Below are 21,797 nucleotides of genomic sequence, written 5' to 3' on the forward strand. Positions count from 1 at the left end.
TAGTCTGCTATTTGATAGGAAAAACGACATCACAGAATATATTGAATATTAAATTATTACTTTGCAGTTATAGCCTTCGAAAAGTAGGACGTCATGGTTTGGGGGGGGGGAAAGCATGTAATATTGTTGACAGAGCATCAAGGCAGTGTGTACTATATATAGGCTTATATAGCAGTGAAGACAAGGTTAATGTGAACCTCTAACAATCAATAGGAAGCTACGATGAGCGTCATATACTAAACTCTGGTGTAGAAAATATCTCTCAGTTCAGATAAGATTTGCGTTACCATGGCCACGTTCAGTAGCCGACGTGATGTAGTTCAATTTTATTTAACTAGGGAAGTCAGTTAAGAATAAACTATTATTTACAACGGCCAAACACGGACGACCTATGGGACTCCCAATCAGGGCCGGTTACGATACAGCTGGATTTGAACCAGGGTGTCTGTAGTGACGCGTCTCGCACAGAGATGCAGTGCCTTGGACCGCAGCGCCACTCGGGAGCGGTTAATTATTAGACATGTTTGTTCCTCATAGCAAATTTATATCTGAATGTTCTATAAACGACAATAATTTATGGACTTTTTTTCCTTTGTGACCTTATCTATATAGGCCGTTTCCAGGGCCCAAACCTTCCCCTAGTCTGGTCGCATGGTCAGGAATTAACCATACCTTTCCATTGATTCATTTTGAGGCGGTTTTGTACCACTAGTGGGTGCTAAAATATCAGTTAATAAGAGCTGGAAAAATAGGACACCAAAGGAATTGTATGGCAATATAAAAAATGACATGACAGGAGACCAATGAACATTCTAAATTACATATTGTTTGTTTGGACATGCAACATATGAATTAATGTGAGATGTTCGAGTTTCAAATATTACATGTTTTATTTAATTTAATTGAACCTTTATTTAACTAGGCAAGTCAGTTAAGAACAAATTTTTATTTACAATGATGGCCTACCAAAAGTTAAAAGGCACAGGGGCTGGGATAATTCTTTAAATAATATATAATAATAATTAAAATTAAAAATAAATAAATAAATAAATAAATATATATATATATATATATATATATATATATATATATGTAAATATAGGACAAAACACACATCACAACAAGACAGACAACACAACACTACATAAAGAGAAACCTAAGACAACAACATAGCAAGGCAGCAACACATGACAACACAGTACAACATAACAACAACATGGTAGGAGAACAAAACATGGTACAAACATTACCCTGATGTAATACCCTGATGAAGACAGCTTGGCTGTCGAAACGTTGGATATTACAGTTTTGCATCTGAGCTCCTAAAGTGTGCGGCTCTCCCTTATTTTCAAGTTTTCTACTCCGCTAGCCAGCACCTCGCCTTAATAGGTGTGTGTTTCTTTTTCTTCTAAACAAACATTATTGGGCACAGAGAACAGCACAAAGGGCTATAAGGTAGAGACAACAATACATCACACAAAGCAGCCACAACTGTCAGTAAGAGTATCCATGATTGAGTGTTTGAATGAAGAGATGGAGATAAAACTGTCCAGTTTGCGTGTTTTTTTGCAGCTCGTTCCAGTTGCTAGCTGCAGTGAACTGAAAAGAGGACCGACCCAGGGATGTGTGTTCTTTGGGGACCTTTAACAGAATGTGACTGGCAAAACGGGTGATGTATGTAAATGTTCAGCGTAAGATTGTTCATCCATCTTTGATCGATACATAACAAAGCAAACAATTCAGTTATTCAACTTTATTTGTCATAAAACCCCAAAATAATCACTATGTGACAATAGAATGATTAATAAATACAAATATTATTTGCTTTGTAAATGTTTTTAAAGGAAATAAATTGATATGTAACTTTGTTTTTACAGACATATAGACAATTACGCCAATACCTTTCATTACTTATCTTCAGTTAGTGTCAAGACAGAAACAAACACATAAACCATTCTACAGACCACAGGTCATTCATACAATGCCATTGATTTAGTTTGGTTCCCTACACTAGGTACATACAGTATGCCTCCCTCATATTTTCTCATAGTGTCGGATCACAAGAACAAATCTTCAATAAATAAAATTATGTTAAATTCTAAGAACATTATGCTTCTCCAATGATCCTCCAAACACAGCTGTATTCAGGTGAAATGGGTCAGCACTGGAAAGTTACATTCATTCAAGGTCCACATTAAAAATCCTTGAAGCAATCTTACCAAAACATACTGTAAATAACACTGTAAAAATGTGCATACATAATTATTTGTTAAATTATCTTACAGTTGGTTTGGAGTGAATTCTAATACTAATTGCTATTCTGATGAGACAATACTTTTTTCCTTTTATTGTAGTTGCAGTGGAAACCACGTTACTGGGTCTTACTAGTAGCCTAGTATACCCTACAGCTGTTTTCATGATTCACTTCAATACTCTCCAAATACCAACATCAGCACAGAAACAGCAGACAGCAGTCAATCAACATAAAGCTATTCTAGTGATACCTTGCTTCAGCATGTCCTCTACAGACAGTAGTAGATCTACAAAACACATTCTAAACAATGTCTTTGTATAAAACTCACATGAAACAACCATTTCCACAGGCCATGTGTTTAGTGGTTCACGACCAATCACAGCGTGAGACAATATACTGATGACATTGATTGTTTCCCTAATCTGCTGACACAATACAATTACAAAGGCACTGTTATGATAACCTTTCATATGGAATACCTGAAATGGTAAGGCTATTTTCTGGATATCAAAGGTATCTGTGCACGAGATAAGAATGGCACTGCGTAAAATGGCCTGCGTCTGAGTGTAAGTCAGAATATCTTTAATGATAAGAAATAGAAGCTCAGTACTGAGAAGTCAGAATAAAGACAGAGCTTGGCCAGTATTGATTAGTTGGCTCTGGAAGGTCATGCATGGATCTTTACACATGCTAATAGCCTCTAACACCTTGTCTATTGTACTCGTATCACACCTCAGTTCAGCTCAGCAGGCAATCTACTCCAAACATTTATTTAGTAGGCCTATAACCTAGTTCATACATTTTAAAAACATCTTAAGAATGAGACTATAAAGTGAATGGAGTCTATATTCATAGAATCATCAATTAAAGATCCAATATCAAATCAAACTTCAATTCAAACTTTATTTGAAGTGCATTTCAAATAGTAACACACTTAAAACAATGAAATTAAGAAACAAGCACGGCAATAAAAGAGATCATATGTCATCAAAGAACATAAAACAAAAGCGTAATTGATTAAAGGCCAAGCTAAAAAGGCTGGTTGACAAATGGGATTTTAACACCTCAATCAGTTTCACAGTACAATGCAAAGTTCCATATACAAAACAGATATATAAAACGTATAAAAAGTATGATACACTTTCTAAAAATAAACACAAACAATGAATAATATTTTATTTTATTTTTTAAATACCGCTACAAATGAATAAATAAACAGTAGCTCTGCTCTCAAAATTCCCACTGGTAGGCCCCTTAATGTAGCCAAATAACAATTTGTTCTTAACTGACTTTCCTAGTTAAAGGTTAAATAAAAAATATGTAATGCCTCAAAAGCAGCCCTGCTTGAAACGGGTTCTACCACAGCTGCTGTCTCTGTAGTCCTGGCAAACTGCACTTTATACTGGCGATATGCACAACTCTTCATAATTCTCTGAACTGGAATAAACTATGCCTCTGATACAGATTCCAATGCCTTGTCCCAAACCTCAACATGGGACTTGAAATTATATTGATTCAGATGTTTCTGGAACCAATTTACACGAGCCATGACATGAGAAATGTGTGTTTTCATTTGTTGGACAAACAAGCACACATCACAAGAGAACAACTGTGTTACTATGCCTGGTGTTAGCTCTACATCTGGTTGAAAGCATGGTAGGCCCGTCTGTCAGCAGTGAACCCCTTTACAAGTACACGCGGAAAAACATCTACTTTGATCAGCGCTTATAACCTCTCCCAGCATGTCTACCTTATAATGTTGTTCTGTAAGCTGTACAATGGTGAGATAGATCCTTGTTTGGATACATTAATGTGAAGACAATATACAGATCGTTCCCGTCTTCACTTGATATGACAAACAGCAGGGATCAGCCATTATTGACGGCGATCCTGGAGCAATTAGGGTTAAGTGCCTTGCTCAAGGGCACAGACGCATTTTTCACCTTGTCGGCTTGGGGATTCAAACCAGCAACCTTTTCCGTTACTGGCCCATCGCTCTTAACTGCTAGGCTGTCTGCTGTCTTTCAAGTCCCTTCAGAGTGAATAAGAAGTAAACACATGTCCAATTTTTCCATTCTTGTGCATTGAAATGAGAAAACCCTGAGGAGATTTGAGATGTGAGCAGGTAGTTGGCCCATGTCTGCAGGTGCTTTCGGTGCAGCAACTTTAAGCTGAATATTTCTTAGTATTACATCATTCAGCACAACAATATTCTTTAAGACGGTAAAAACGTGTTTTTGCTGTCCCCAGTAAAATATTATGCATATGGTCCACTACAGCCATGTCTCTGGGCATGAAATGTGTCAATTTAAGTAGCTCTGGTCCCAGTTTGTCTTTATTGTTTTCCTCTCTGCCTTGGTCTTTGCCTGTGTCCACATACTCCCTTGCATTTTGTTAACTTCATTCTGACGTTGCAGTAAATGGTTGTCCGTCCGGTGTGTGATGGAGTAATCTGTTTTTCACTGCTTTCCAAATACTACCGCTGCACCATCGAGAGCCTCCTGACTGGTTTCATCACGGCCTGGTATGGGAATTGCTCCGTCCACAAGCGCAAGGCCCTCCAGCCGGCGAAGACGGCCCAGTACATCACTGGGACCGTGCTCCCACCCATACAGGACATCTACTCGAAACAGTGCCTAAGGAAGGCACGCAGCAACATCTAGGACCCCACACACCCCAGCCATGAGCATTTATCTTCCTTACCGTCGGCAGATGGTATTGGCGCATGAGGTCGGATACCAACAGCCGCAGAGACAGTTTCTGAACTGTATTATACTTACGCTCAGGGGCGTACTGGGGACATTCCGAAATTGCATTTTTGTCCCCCACAGTTTTATCATTGGAATGTGATACAAAATGAGACAATGCTGTGCTTTAGGATCATGCGGACGCCTCCGGGCGGTCGGGTAGACTGTTTGGAGTGTTTATCCGACTGGATAAAAAAAAAAAAAAATGAAGTTGCGCCCCTGTTTATGCTAAATATTTATTATATTCTACTGCCATTTACTTTATGTTCGTATTCTTATATTTTATTATTTCTTATTGTTGTTGCATTGTCGAGAAGGAACCTGGAAGTAAGCGTTTCGTTGGATGATATACATACAAATGTCAAACAATCTTAAAACTGACTTGAATAAATGGCCACAGTTCAAGTCTACCTAAGGGGTGGCTATCTCATAGACACTAACGCGATAGCAGCTGGGTCTGGTCTACTTGTATATGAACCAGGAAGAAAATGTCTCTGCTGGAGCGACCATATACTTGTATCAGAGTTTCAATATTGATGGGACCGGAACTGTAATTTCATAAAACATTGGCTCAAACTCACCAATAAAATGCATGGGCATAGTGATTGAAAGGTAAATATTCCAATTAAACGAACAAAACCAGAAGTGAGGGTGTGACGGTTGAAAATGACCAATCAAATGAATGTGATTTGAAAACTCAGCCATACCACCTAAAGGCACAACAATTCATTGGGGGGTGTTTTTCTACTGGCGGTCATTTGAAAAAATATATTCATGCAGCTAACAATGAACAACACCCGGGAATTTCTACTCGTCGGACCATGCCATGGAAATGGTTACGGGTAACATTTATATATGGTACTGCGAGTACTCTATAGACCACGGCCACAACATTCCAAATGAGAGTGTCAAGAAACATTAATGGGGCTGTAGTGGAGCGGGTTGAGAGTCTCAAAGTTCCTTGGTGTCCACATCACCAACAAACTATCATAGTCCAAACACACCAAGACAGTTGAAGAGGGCACGACAACACCTTTTCCGAAAACACCTTTTCCCCCTCAGGAGACTGAAAAGATTTGGCATGGGTCCCCAGATCCTCAAAAAGTTGTACAGCTGCAACATCGAGAGCATCCTGACCGGTTGCATCATCGCCTGGTATGGCAACTGCTCTGCATTCGACCGTAAGGCACTACAGAGGGTAGTGCGTACGGTCCAGTACATCAATGGGGCTAAGCTTCCTGCCATCCAGGACCTATATACTAGGCGGTGTCAGCGGAAGGCCCCAAAAAATTGTCAAACACTCCAGTCACCCAAGTCATAGACTGTTCTCTCTGCTACCGCATGTCAAGCGGTACCGGAGCGCCAAGTCTAGGTCTAAAAGGCTCCTTAACAGCTTCTACCCCCAAGCCGTAAGACGACTGCTGATCAATTAATCCAATGGCCACCCGTACTATTTACATTGACCCCCCCCCCCCCCCTTTGTTTTTACACCACTGCTACTCGCTGTTTATTATCTATGTATAGTCACTTTACCCCTACCTACATGTACAAATGACCTCGACTAAGCTGTACCCCCGCACATTGACTCGGTACCGGTACCCCCTATATAGGCGGTCATTTGAAAATATAGGGGGTACCGGTACCGAGTCAATGTGCAGGGGTACAGGTTAGTCAAGGTCATTTGGGGGGGTCAATGTAAATAGTCCGGGTGGCCATTGGATTAATTGATCAGCAGTCTTACGGCTTGGGGGTAAAGCTGTTAAGGAGCCTTTATATATATATATATATATATATATATATATATATATATATATATATATATATATATATATATATATATATATATATATATAATATATAGCTTCGTTATTATTTTATTTTTTACTTTATATTTTATTTTTTACTTTAGTTTATTTAGTAAATATTTTCTTAACTCTATTTCTTGAACTGCATTTTTGGTTAAGGGCTTGTAAGTAAGCATTTCACGTCAATGTCTACACCTGTTGTATTCGGCGCATGTGACAAATAACATTTGATTTGATTTGAAAGAAATCTAGCTAGCATAGCTATCTCTGCTAGCTGGCACTGTAGCAGTTATAACGTTGGCAGAGATAGCTACTGTAGCTAGCTAAGTCAAATTACTACAGTCAATATAGTCAATAACTAACATAACATGGATTTTAGTTGACTAAAACAAGCTGTTAGCAGACAAGTAAAGTTAACTAGCTAGCTACCAAACTTCCAAAGCAGTTGGCTAACGTTAGCTATCGAACGTTAGCTAGCTAACCAAGCATAGTAAAATACAGCAAAGGAGACAAGCGGCTATTGATTTTTTTAAAAAACGTTATTGATACAATTCGTTTTTGGGACCTGCCGGAAGTCTCTTTGTGCAAGGGAATGATGCATCACCAAATGAGGGCATGGATTTCCAACAACTCATGTCATAGCCAGGCTGAATCAGATGCCGGTCTACAACACGGTGGCTGATATGGACGAAAGACTGATGACACAAGTAGCTCAACTAGCTATTCCAACAACAACAGCAGCAGCTACAGCTAAGCACTTCTGCAGCGACTGCACTTGAAAGGATTATGGGCGATCGTCAGTCAAAAAGGAATGAGCTATCCGTAAGTTCAATGTTTACTTTTGCAACTTGGACACCGGTGGTAGCTAACATTATATATTTGAATCATATTAATTTACTAATGATGCTCTTGTCTGTTTTAATAGCGGGCAGTAAGGGATCCACACATTAATGCTGGTGAGGAGGACAAATATAGTATAAGCCGCAAGAAAAGTGAAGACAAATGTGATCACTTATGACTTGGAATTTGACAATAGTGTTTTGGGGGGAAAAGTCCAACCAAGCAATCAGGGTAGGTTTTTGTATGATGGTTATTTTAGCATTCTCAAATATGTTACATTAAGTGTTAGTACAAATATCATGCATGAACTTTTCTTTTTCAACTAATGTCTCAGGAACAAGAGTCCGCACAACACCTGTGTACTGTCTGCTGGTCAGTCAGCTGAGATGAAGGTGCACAGATGGAGAGTGGCGCATGGCAGAATTTGAAGGCGAGTAGTCCTATGAAGACATGGACTGACTGCAACAATATTCTACATTTTATCCTTTTTTCAATGATTTTGAAGCATATAACCATTGCTAATAGACCATACTGTCACCTCAGATGCAGTTGAAAATCAGTGTTGGACTGAAAGAGATGCATAAGTCGTCAGACACCGCAGACAGAGCAAAGGAATGGAACATACAAAAGAGAAGACTGCGTCGTACAGTACTGAGTTTTTAAAAGTTGAGACTTGTGCTTTTTTTCTTTTTTTAGCTTTGAGATGCAAGTGTTCAAGACAGTCGGTCAAAAGAACTCTGCTGAAAAGAAGCAGCGATTTGTGGGGGCAACTGAAGACATCATGTCTGATGTGGAGACAGACCCAGAGGACCCCGATGCATTTGTAATAACCTCCCCACCCTGGCGCTCCCCTGAGTTTGAGGACCTGATTGCATCAGCAGACTGAAGTTGAAGGGCCAAGCGAGCTTATGGAGAGAAAAGGGAGGGGGGTGTCACACTGGCAGTCAGAATCTCTAGTCTCCAGAGGGTTAACACCCCATTATTCCCCTTATCCAAAACTTGGTGGAAAAACAGCTTTTGAGAGTTCAGAGATAAGTTACTTCGACTGGTATGGAAGTGGCTTCAGAGGTGTAAGGATCATTAGGAGTCTGAAACTAGGGTATTTGGTGCAGTGTGTCCTGTAGGGCAGGGTTGTGCGGTATCCAGGTTCTTACCTTCACACCATTCCTGTACCATACCGTGATATACAGTATTACCGGCAGTGCACACAAGGGGTGCTAGTTCTTTCCAAACGTAAAAAAGTCATTTGAAATCATAGAAATTTGACGCACAAAACAAATTTAGGTAGCAGGGATCTTGATCCAGGAGGGGATCTTGCTATAACCAAGAAGCTTGATCTTGCAAGCTAGCCACTTAGCAAGTTAGCAAACAAAATGAATAGCTGGCTCCATGAGCTGGATAATTTAGATAGTTAACTTCGATAGTTAACTTATAAGCAGTGGCGTAGCACCCCGGCGAGCCTTCTGTAGGGCGATAGTTAAAAACACAGCCACAGTGTCCTAAACAGAGATCATAGTGCACAGAAGGAAAATAATGCCCCTGAATAAATAAGTCTATAAACGAGTCAAAATGGAGCTGAGAAACATCTTGATTCAAAGAAACAATGTCTGGGTCTGCCTCAGGGTGATGGAGGAACACTCACAGCCAGGCCTCATTATTAGACATCTGATCCAGCAATAGTGTTGTTTTACTCAACATGGAAACAATGCTTTTAGTACTCCCAGGCTAGGGGGTGCTGTCAGAACTCAGGCATCTTGTCGTCATACTGTGGTGGCGGAGTGATTGGTTCAATGGTCACCTTCGCATCAGTAGGGTTGCGAATGTTAAAACGCAAGTCCTTCAGATGGAGTTTCTCAGACTTGATTCTGCGTACTCTGTTGGGGCGTAGTATCCGGCTGGCCCGGCTGCTGCTGTGGGGGTTGGCTGCAGCAGCGGGCTGGGGCTCAGGAGTGGGACTGCTAGGATGAGCCTCCTTAACTGGGGCAGCACTTGGTCCCTCCCCCTCGTTTTCCACAGCACTGATGAGGTCCTCATAGGAAGGCAGCTGAGAGTTGCTCTGGCGTAAGTTGCTCTGGCGGATAGGGAACTGGCCACTGGTGACCGCTTCCTCATAGCTGGGCACGTTGTAGACTGGGACTGGCTCATCTAAACTGCAAAACAATGTACAGGGACACCGGTTTTAAATAAGTAACATGTCACATTTGAGCACTCATTTACCTTTCATGTTTTTTAAGGACACTAGAAATGCCTAAAATAGCTAAGTACTGCTTCTTACCTGATCATAATCCCCAAAACCTCCGTAGCAAGGACAATAAGAAGTTTTTGTATTGCCATGTTTTTGCTATTGTTGTTAACCTCACGAATGAGAGCCAATTGTAATGCAGGAAGTTGTACATACACAACAACTAGTCAAACTGGCCCGTTGTGGTAAAACGCTTTGCAGCATCTCAGAGGTCAATGTTTGTTTCTTTCTCTCATGGATATGTATTCCTTAATTACTACTGGTATGTAATGACATTTGGTGCTAGTTTTGCAGGTGGAAATGTTGCATGTAGCTCCTTTAACTAGCTTGGATTGGGAGAGACTAGATAACTGGTGCTTTAATGGAACTGTGTCAATCAAAAGGGACAATTATAGGACATACAGTTATACAGGAATATTATCAGGAACATATTCATTTCCAGGCATCATCCTGGGAACTACAGTGAGCTCCAAAAGTATTGGCACAGTTAATTTTTCTTGTTTTGGCTCTGTGCTCCAGCACTTTGGATTTGAAATGATACAATGACTGAGGTTAAAGTGCAGACTGTCAGCTTTAAATTGATGGTATTTTCATCCATATCGGGTGAACCGTTTAGGGATTACAGCACTTTTTGTACATAGTCCCCCCCCATGTGTTTTAAAGTAGTCCAAAGTTTAGTATTTGGCCCCATATTCCTAGCACGCAATGATTACATCAAGTAATATATTGTGTCATGTTGGAAGTGTTTAGAAACACATTCTATTCTTATTTACAATAAAAGGTGACTACAAAATTACACAATACATTATTTACCATTCATTTCTATTAGGCACAAAATAATCTCAAACACAACAAAAACAAAAAGCAAATGTATCCAACAAGTTTGTAGTCACAAGCTTGATGTATTCATTGTGTGCTATGAAATATGAGACCAAATACTTACCTTTTTACTACAATTCCCAATACTTTTGGAGCTCACTGTAAGTCATTTATGGGTTTATAGTGAAAACAAACCCTCTGAATCCCTTCTTGGATGATTCAAATCAATCACTGTTAGACAGTGATTATCTAAATCGATTGAAGCACTCACTTCTCTCCTGCCTCCCCAGCCACATGGTCCACGAAGCGGACTCCTTCGGCCTGTGTCTCCTGTCTTCTCTGGTGCTTCCTCCGCTTGTTCCTCACCCCCAGGCAGATAGACAGCAGCAGCATGGCCACCCCTGCCCCCACCAGCACATAGGCTATTGATAAGGTCTTTGCTGCTTCCTTGTCCTCCTTGCCATCCCCATCCTCACCATGGTGTGCTGGCACTGTTATACTGGAGTTGCCTGGAGTCTTGGTTGTCTGGGTAGCATCCCCGGGAACCATTGTCCACACAATCATGACGATGCCCAGGGCTATGAGCCCCACCCCAAGGGCACACAGGGCATACGAGGAGCCCGACCGGCTGATCCCATGGCTGGAGCTGGCTGGAACACCACTGGTACACATCCCCCCACCGAGTCCCACCACCCAACACTGTAGACTGGGGAGAGGAGACTTGTCCTAACCTGCAGTGTGGGAAAAAGGGGGGTGGTTCTCGCATTTAGTCAGGAGCAGGGGCATAGCAGTACAATAAAACCGGCAAAAGGCTAGACTAGCTGAAATCAGATGACAATGAACAACTTCCTGGGATAGACACAATGTGGCTGGGAAGGGGGCCAGAGCCAAAGCAGTTCAAGGTTTACATTAACCCGTGTTTTTGTTCTTCACAACACACATTTTACATAATAAAGAGCTGCTGGAATAGTGCCAACCAAAGAGAGCTGAATGATTATGTGAATGAGCCATTCATTGACCAAAAAGCACCTGGACAAAATGTAGGTTTAGGTCTAGAGACTACTGCAGTCAAGTTCTAGGAAATCTTCCTCAAAGACTAGAACGTTTGAATAAAAGCTAGCCCTGCTGTTGAAAATGTATTGTTGGAGGTTAAATACTTCACTTTGTGAATGTTGGTATTTCCAGTGACAATATATTACCCAGTCAAAGTCCTGTGTGTTTATTTGATGGTCTAGCCCTCCTAAATCATGCTAAACCAACATTACACCCCTAGTTTGCGTAATCAGGTTGTATTACTACAGCAATACAAACAGAGCATTGTTAACTTCTGGCACTTCCACTTGTTTCTCTCCAGTTTACAGGCAGCTAGAACGTGTCACAGTGTAATTTTCCGGAAGAGCACTTCACAATGTAGCTCAGTTGGTAGAGCATGGCGCGTGCAACGCTAGGCAGTGGGTTCAATTCCCGGGAGCACCCGTACATACATGTTTGCACGCACGACTTAAGTCACCGAGAAAAGCGTCTGCTAAATTGCATATATTATAAGGACATTCCATTTTGACAGCTTCAAAATGACAGACTCGTTTAATAGTGATATACCTCCATATCATGCTGGGAATCCTTGTTAATGTGGCAAATACCGAGTTTTTGCCCCTGCCCGCAAGCCCGGAAACCTCTTTCTCAAAGCTATACGTTCTGCGCACGTGTTATTGTACTCACACTCCTTGGCTGCTTCTCACACTCCCCCTCCCTTCAAGTTTCTCTCTTTACTCACCCTCTTCTGACCCATGATAATGTAACCTATGTATCTGACTCATTTTTCCAAACAACTGAAATAAAAACCCTGTAGCGATTTCAACCAACATTCCAAAAAATATATATTATGAAGGCTACACCACCTACGTGGTCTGGTGTAACGGATATTGCAGTTGCACAAGCAGGACGCGGTATCTACACATTGCATTGGAGCAACAAAAAAATTCCTGTCTTTATAGTTGCTGCCATATCTTAGCCACTAGCCAGAGTTCCTGAAAAAAAGAACACTACTAATTTGACTGCCTGTATGACTACTGCTTAGCCAACGCTTGCAATGATGAGGAAAAAATAACATTACATCGCTAATTAGACTGCATGTCTGTGTCTTGCTTGTGTTTGATATGGGCAATTCCATAACCGAATTGCGCTGAGACTCAAGATTTTTCCGTTAAAATGTATGCCAAACAAAAACCATTGATTTCAAGGTTTAACAAACCATACAACTCTATGCACAATGACTACTTTTAACAATTTACAGTGAACATTTGACAAAAACACGTTTCCTGGAAGAACTGTGCAGATGCGAAGTTCGATAACAGAACTTCTGTAAAATCTCCCTTAGTTTAGAGTATGTGTACACCTTTTAATTAAGATTTAAAAAATGTCTGCAGAAAGAATGGTGTGTTAGCTATGACATGACACACTGACTTTGAAAAAAATCTCTTTTGATTGTTCAACTACAGTAAGTGAAGTGAATTTACACCAGGTAACGGAATTGAGGTAAAGGAATTTCATCATGGATCTCTGATCTGTACCACACAGAAATGCATAATTATGAATATGGTGGTGTATCCTAAATGGGTACACAAAAAAGGTATACACATGCAATATCCTCTTTGCATATTTGGGTATTATTCTACACACCGGCTATTATTTTAATGAGCTCTGGCCCCAAAACAAGACCAAATTTGGTTGGTGTGGACTAACAAGTTTGGACGTCAAAGTACAGTACAGCTCAGAAAACTAGAGTTCGCTATAGTACTAAAGTAGAATATACTCTACTTTTCTTGACTGTACTGAACTCTACTGTACAGTGCTGTGCTGTCCAAACTTGTGAACCCAACTGTAGCCAACTAAATTGCATAAATTCCATTACAGAAGGCAGAACAAAATTCCCCCAAACTAAATACAAGTGTTGATCTTATGTAGCTGGCAGGGGTCTTTACTTCAACATTGTGTTTTGATGTATTTCCAATACCTTTCAAAACTTTTTATGGTAGATGTTTTCTAAGACCTCTTTTCTATCTGTTTGACCAGAAATCAAAGCCTTTGCTTATTCCTAATTTTGAGGATGGAAAATGGTTGAAAAATGTATATATGTTTTAATTTATAAAAAATATAGACTATGAACTTTATATGTTGGTGCTCATGAGTCTTTTTACATGGAAATTACCATATGCTGCCTAGATAGCTGAATGTAAGTTTTGGATTGGGGCAAAAAAAAATCTGTGTTTTAACCACACAGGTCCTACTAACTGCTCAGCTGAAGGTTGGTAGTGGAGCATAAGCATGTATCCGGACTGAAGGTTGGCAACCGAGCATGCATCCGGCCGGTAACCAGTCTGACAATGGGTGAGTTCGTTTTGCGTCGCCCGGCGCATAATTATTCCTTAAGTTGTTTGTCAAATACTGCTTTAGACTGCCTACTGTTTGTGATGATACTCTTCATAGTTATGCTGCCCTATAATGTAGTAGTGAGAGTTGCCAATCTTCGTAATGATGAGAAAAATAACAAATGGCTATTTTGACTGCCCGTCAGTGTTTTGCTTGTGTTTAATATGCTTGCCTAAAAAGCTGCATGTTTGCTAGACTGCTTATGTCGTGCTTATGTTTGCATCTTTTACAACAGACAAAGTTTGGACGAACATGTCGTTTGTGTGCAACATGATAGCTGCATGAAGCCTGTCAACCCTTCTGAAAAAAATAACTTAAAAGCGTGCTAGCAAGAGGCATGGAATGCATAGTTCCCATTCTTCCCCCTCTCCCCCTCTTTCTCCCACCTCCCTTCCCCCTTCTCCTTCCTTTTCTCCTTCTCCCACTTATAGGTCTTTAGTGTACAACATGAAGTTTCCCTTCCATGTCAAGGAGGGGAAAGCAGCAGTGGAGCAATCAGCAGAAGCTATGTAGGCAGCGAAGTGGGCAGCAGCTAAGGCCTCCCGAGTGGCAGTGGCACAGCGGTCTAACACTTCGATCACACCGGCAACGTCCTAGGGCAAAATAGTACGCAGCATCATCTTGATATGTATGCAACAAAAGCTGAACATTCACCTTCTGTTACCATCTCTGTCAAGCCGTCTACGCATACAGTCTGACGCATACGTTCGATAAATCCAAGGTATGCACCACACCGAACGCACTGCAACTGCCTCTGCAACGCAATGTAATTCTGGTGTACCAAAAAGCAATTACGCTGTCGGCACTGCAGTGCTAGAGACGTTACTACAGACCAGGGTTCATTCCCGGGCTGTGCCACAACCGGCCGTCGCCGGGAGTACCATAGGACGGTGCACAATTGGCCCAGCGTCGTCCGGATTATGGGAGGGTTTGGCTCCTCGCGCTCTAGCAACTCCTTGTGGCGGGCCGGGTGCCTGCAGGCTGACCACGGTCGCCAGTTAAACGTGTTTCCTCTGACACATTGATGCGGCTGGCTTCCGGGTTAAGCTGGCGGGTGTTAAGAAGCGCGGGTAGGCGGGTCATGTTTTGGTGGACGCATGACTCCACCTTCGCCTCTCCCGAGCAGCAATGAGACAACATTGAGAATTGGAGAGAAAATGGGTTAAGAAAATATATAATAATCTCTGTGGGGTGGGAATAAAAGACCGGTTTTGAAAAGTGTGTATAGCTTCACAGTACAGGTGTTAACATGCACTAAAAAGACAGTATCCTAGAAAGGAATGACAAATTCCGGTTAATCAAAATTGTACTGTGAAGGATGGCAGTTGAAGGCATGCAGTGCACTGATCACATTACCATGAAACAATTTTTGACATGAAAGTGATGAGACAATATCAGAAGCATGAATGTATGATAAGCCTTCTATTTGCAACAGTGGCTAGACCTTCAGGTGCTCTACAACAAATATACAGTGGCTTCAGAAAGCATTCATACCCCTTGACTTAGTTCACATTTTGTTGTGTTAAAGCCTGAATTTAAAATTGATTAAATATCAATTTTTCTCACCCATCTACACACAATTCACCCCAATGACAAAGTGAAAACATGTTTTTAGAAAATGCTTCAAATTTATTGAACCCTAGATACAGAAATATATCATTTACATAAGTATTGACACCCCTGAGACAATACTTTGTAGAAGCACCTTTGGCAGCGATTACAGCTGTCAGTCTTTCTGGGGAAGTCTAAGAGCTTTCCACACCTGGATTGTGAAACATTTGCACATTATTATTTTCAAAATTCTTCAACTCTGTCAAATTGGTTGTTGATCATTGCTAGACAACCATTTTCAGGTCTTGCCATAGATTTAAGTCAAAACTAACTCGGCCACTTAGGAACATTCACTGTCTTCTTGGTAAGCAACTCCAGTTTAAATTTAGCCTTGTGTTTTAGGTTATTGTTCTGCTGAAAGGTGAATACATCTCGCAGTGTCTAGTGGAAAGCAGACTGATGTAAATAGTCCGGGTGGCCATTTGATTAATTGTTCAGCAGTCTTATGGCTTGGGGGTAGATGCTGGTAAGGAGCCTTTTGGTCCTAGACTTGGCGCTCCGGTACCGCTTGATATGCGGTAGCAGAGAGAACAGTCTATGACTTGGGTGACGGAGTCCTTGACAGTTTTTTGGGCCTTCCTCTGACACCGCCTAGTATATTGGTCCTGGATGACAGGAAGCTTGGCCCCAGTGATGTTCTGGGCCGTACGCACTACCCTCTGTAGCGCCTTCAAATCAAATGTTATTTGTCACATGTGGCGAATACCACAGGTGTAGACATTACAGTGAAATGCTTACTTACAAGCCCTTAACCAACAATGCAGTTAAGAAAAATAAGTGTTAAGTAAAAAATAGATACAGTTGAAGTCGAAAGTTTACATACACTTATGTTGGAGTCATTAAAACTCGCTTTTCAACCACTCCACAAATTTCTTGTTAAGAAACTATAGTTTTGGCAAGTCGGTTAGGACATCTACTTTGTGCATGATACAAGTAAGTAAGGCTTATACAAGGAACAACTACCCACAAAATCCTATAGAAAAACACCCCTCTTAAATAGGACCTTCAATTAGAAGCAACTAGGAGCAGCTGCTTCCAATTGAAGGTCAACCCAACAAACACCACATAGAAATAGACATACTAGAACTAACATAGAAATATACTAACATAGAACATAACCAAAAACCCTGGGAACACTCTAAACAAACACCCCTCTACCTAAACACATAGCCCAACAACCACGAAACACTCTAAACAAATACCCCCTGCCACGTCCTGACCAAACTATAATAACAAATAACCCCTTTACTGGTCAGGACGTGACAGTACCCCCCCCCCCCCCCAAAAAGGTGCAGACCCCGGATGCACCTCACATAAAAATAAACACAAAAATAAAGGGAGGGTGGCTACCGTCACCGACGGTTCCCGTGCGACACCCCCCCCTCCCCAATCCTCCTACTGTGGAGGTGGCTCAGGCTTTGGCCTTAGTCCCCCATCTAACCTGTCCACCCCCGCTGAATACCTCAGGCTGAAGCACGTCACTGTAGACCTCGGGCTGAAGCGCGTCGCTGTAGACCTCGGGCTGAAGCGCGTCGCTGTAGACCTCGGGCTGAAGCGCGTCGCTGTAGACCTCGGGCTGAAGCGCGTCTCTGGCTGCGCCGATTCCGGACTGTAGGGCGACTCTGGCTGCGCCGATTCCGGACTGTAGGGCGACTCTCGCTGCGCCGATTCCGGACTGTAGGGCGACTCTCGCTGCGCCGATTCCGGACTGTAGGGCGACTCTCGCTGCGCCGATTCCGGACTGTAGGGCGACTCTCGCTGCGCCGATTCTGGACTGTAGGGCGACTCTCGCTGCGCCGATTCCGGACTGTAGGGCGACTCTCGCTGCGCCGATCCGGACTGTAGGGCGACTCTCGCTGCGCCGATTCCGGACTGTAGGGCGACTCTGGGAGCTCCGGACTGTAGGGCGACTCTCTCGGTTCCGGACTGTAGGCCGTCTCCCTCGGTTCCGGACTGTGGGCCGTCTCACTCGGGTCCCGGACTGTGGGCCGTCTCACTCGGTCCCGGACTGTGGGCCGTCTCACTCGGTCCCGGACTGTGGGCCGTCTCACTCGGCTCCGGACTGTGGGCCCTCTGTCTCGGTTCCGGACTGTGGGCCGTCTCTCTCGGTTCCGGACTGTGGGCCGTCTCTCTCGGTTCCGGACTGTGGGCCGTCTCTCTCGGTTCCGGACTGTGGGCCGTCTCTCTCGGTTCCGGACTGTGGGCCGTCTCTCTCGGTTCCGGACTGTGAGCCGTCTCCCTCGGTTCCGGACTGTGGGCCGTCTCTCTACGGGGCACTGTCGCCGGAAGCTCTAGACAGGGCTCTGTCGCCGGACACTCTGGAAGGGGCACTGTCGCCGGACACTCTGGAAGGGGCACTGTCGCCGGACACTCTGGAAGGGGCACTGTCGCCGGACACTCTGGAAGGGGCACTGTCGCCGGACACTCTGGAAGGGGCACTGTCGCCGGACACTCTGGAAGGGGCACTGTCGCCGGACACTCTGGACGAGGACTGTGCAGTGAAAGCCTTGTGCGTGGTGCTGGCTTTGGAAGTGCCAGACTGGAAACACCCACCTCAGGGCTAGTGCGAGGAGCAGGAGTAGGACGAGTTGGACTGGGCTGACGCACTGGAGGCCTGGTGTGTGGTGCTGGTAGTGGAGATACCAGACTTGAGACACGCTCCCCAAGGCTATTGCGAGGAGCGGGAACAGGGCATCCTGGACTGGTCTGACGCACTGAAGGCCTGGTGCGTGGTGCTGGTAGTGGAGGTACCAGACTTGAGACACACTCCCCAAGGCTATTGCGAGGAGCGGGAACAGGGCATCCTGGACTGGGCTGACGCACTGAAGGCCTGGTGCGTGGTGCTGGCTTTGGAGACGCCAGACTGGATACACGCACCTCAGGGCTAGTGCGAGGAGCGGGAACAGGATACACTGGGCCGTGAAGGTGCACTGGCGGTTTCGAGCGCAGTACTGGCACCACCCTTACTGGCTGGATGCCCGCTTCCCCCTGGCAAATGCGGGACGCTGGCACCGCGCACACCGGCCTGTGAATGCTCGGCCTCGACGCCGTGCGCATCACCCCATAGCACAGGGCCTGACCAGTAACATGCTGCCTCCGGTAAGCACGGGGAGTTGGCTTGGGGCTTAACCCTGGCCCAGCCAAACTACCCGTGTGCCCCCCCCCATTTTTTAAAAAATTGGGGCTGCCTCTCAGGCTTCCATGCCAGTCGTGTTCCAATATACCAGTCCCGGTCCTCTCCAGCCTTCCTTCATGGTCCCTCTCCGGCTAAAATCTCCTCCCAAGTCCACGACTCACAATAACTCCTTTCTAGCTCCTTACCCCGCTGCTTGTTCCGTTGGTGGTGGGAAGTTCTGTAACGGTCGTCATATATAGTGGACCAAGGCGCAGCGGGTTGAGTGCTCATTTTAAACTTTATTTGAGACACGTAACAAGAAAACGAACGAACGCACAGTATTACAGGCTAAACACAGCAGTGCAAAAACAACTTCCCACAAAACCCATTCCAAAAACACCCCTCTATATAGGACCTTCAATCAGAGGCAACAAGGAACAGCTGCCTCAAATTGAAGGTCCATCCAATAACCCTAAACATAGAACTAAAAAGACTAGACCAGAACATAGAAATATACTAACATAGAACATAACCAAAAACCCCGGAACACTCTTAACAAACACCCCCTGCCACGTCAGACTATATTTAGTTGAAAAAATAATAATAATACATCAGAATATGTTTATTGCCTCTTAAGTGAAGAGAGCAATGTGAAAAAAAAATATTAATAATAAAATTGGGGGAAAGAAATGTGTGTTATTGAAAATTGTGTGTTATGCAGGTTGAGTAAACAAATGTGAAGTGACGTGTAGTTACATAGAAAAGTAGTTTTCTTTTAAAGGAAGGAAGATGATTTGTTATGTGTTAATAACATTTAGACTACGTTACCCAGCAGGCTATGCGGGGGGGCAGGTGGTTGAAGAATGCCTTGAATGGCTAAACAAGGAGTTTTCTAACGGAATTATATGTTCATTAAAAGTAGTTAAACCTACGCCCCGGTTTGTCATTATACAAGGAACAAACATAACGCCCAGATCGTCAAAAAGTTCTACAGCTGCACCATCGAGAGCATCCTGACCGGTTGCATCACTGCCTGGTATGGCGACTGCTCGGCATCTGACCGTAAGGCGTTACAGAGGGTAGTGCGTACGGCCCAGTACATCACTGGGGCCAAGCTTCTAGCAATCCAGGACCAATATAATAGGCGGTGTCAGAGGAAAGTCCATAAAATTGTCAGAGACTCCAGTCACCCAAGTCATAGACTGCTTTCTCTGCTACTGCACGGCAAGCGGTACCGTAGCGCCAAGTCTAAGACCAAAAGGCTCCTTAACAGCTTCTACCCCCAAGCCATAAGACTGCTGAGCAATTAATCAAATGGCCACCAGACTATTACATTGACCCCCCCTCCCCCCAGTTGTACACTGCTGCTACTCACTGTTTATTATCTATGCATAGTCACTTTATCCCTCCCTACATGTACAAATTACCTCTAACCTGTACCCCAGCACACTGACTTAGTACCCCCTGTATATAGCCTCGTTATTGTTATGTTATTATGTTATTATTTTTTACTTTAGTTCATTTGGTAACTCTTCTTGAACTACACTGTTGGTTAAGGGCTTGTAAGTAAGCATTTCACGGTAAGGTCTACACTTGTTGTATTCGGAGCATGTGACAAATAAAGTTTGATTTGATTTACTTGCTGTAATGCAATATGCTTTGTGAACTTCACTGGACAGAGGTTGCACCGGTTTTGTGAAGAAACAAAGGTGTGGTTGAATTTATTCTTCCACTGTCTTCTTATTGTCTCGGCCTTAGGCCTATATATCACCGTGGCAAGGCATATTAACTAAGTTATTGATCAAACAACGCAATAATCACAACACGTACAGTATGGCCTTTTTTCTGGCCTGGCTTCCCCAGTTATTTTACCCGCGCACCTCTACTGAAGTGGGCAGCCAGGACCTTAAAAGGAGGAACTAAAATCATGTTACCAACTCTGTGGCATTATGTCACCTTGACATCTGGTCATTAGAGACACACTTCTATTTTGTGTTATCAGATAACACTAATACATTACATACTTATAATAAAGTTAGTCTGAAGAACAGTGCTCCAAATGTCAAGGTGAATTGCAATTTGAGACGATCTTACCTGTTCCAGCCGTGAACGCTCAACGACCAATGACTTCCCTCCAAGTCGAATACCTGATATATATCGCAGGTGTTTTCAAGATGACGATATCGCTACCCCAATATGCATAATGTAATCCTGCTTTGAAAGCTGTATTAACTAACGTGTGTATTTCCTCCGATGACAGTCGCTATAGAATTCAAGGAATATGTTAAACAGGAACTTTATCAAAATTCCAACCAGAGTGAAACCTCCTCCGGTTGTAAAGTGTTATTAAGTTAACCCTTTGCTGCCTCCTTGCTATTATGCCGCACATAGACGGACGTTCATAAAGAGCGTTTATGATGGATTTTCCCCATAAACTCAAATAAACGTGGATTGACAATTGTGTTCCCCTAAATAGGCCTGTCTGAAAAGTGTCTGAGCAGACTAAATCCAAATGAAAACGAAACGAATGCAATTAGACCTTTCTCGATGTTCTTATGTACTCATAATAAACTGCAATAATGTGCATTTCTGATAGCGTTTATATCTTTATTATTGAGTAGGCCTACACAAAACACAAGTAATGTATTGTAGTTCATGTACAGTAGTTTCAAACATTTTTTTTCAGCAGTGGCACATGTACAGTACATAATTACTTCATAAACACCAATATGAAAACATACAATATAAACTCTGACCTCTTTCTTATTTCATGGAAATTGCCACTCTTTTCTGTTGTTAGTAGTCTGACTATATGTATGTGATATGCTAGATTGAAAGTAGATTGTTTTACGCCACAACAAATCAACAATTGAGTGTGTGTTTCCTGTAACGCATAAGCCTTTGATATTCAAACCACATCTTACACCCACATTTG

At 42.9% G+C, this 21,797-nt stretch overlaps 1 protein-coding gene and 1 long non-coding RNA gene across 2 annotated transcripts; one reads left to right on the forward strand and one right to left on the reverse strand.

The window, feature by feature from the left end:
* The first annotated feature begins 7,170 nt into the window (after positions 1-7,170).
* Positions 7,171-8,108, forward strand: LOC123729662 (uncharacterized). Its single transcript, XR_006761318.2, has 3 exons — positions 7,171-7,628; positions 7,732-7,877; positions 7,981-8,108. It is a non-coding gene; the product is annotated as an uncharacterized LOC123729662 (long non-coding RNA).
* Positions 7,624-21,369, reverse strand: tmem51b (transmembrane protein 51b). Its single transcript, XM_014166264.1, has 3 exons — positions 20,957-21,369; positions 10,979-11,438; positions 7,624-9,796 (listed from the first exon to the last, which is right to left on the reverse strand). The coding sequence occupies exons 2-3, from the start codon at positions 11,377-11,379 to the stop codon at positions 9,385-9,387; spliced, it is 813 nt and encodes a 270-aa protein (XP_014021739.1). The 5' UTR covers positions 11,380-11,438; positions 20,957-21,369; the 3' UTR covers positions 7,624-9,384.
* Positions 21,370-21,797: the final 428 nt, after the last annotated feature.

The sequence above is a fragment of the Salmo salar genome, chromosome 22 (genome assembly GCF_965601325.2).
Source record: "Salmo salar chromosome 22, fSalSal1, whole genome shotgun sequence".
Taxonomy (NCBI): domain Eukaryota; kingdom Metazoa; phylum Chordata; class Actinopteri; order Salmoniformes; family Salmonidae; genus Salmo; species Salmo salar.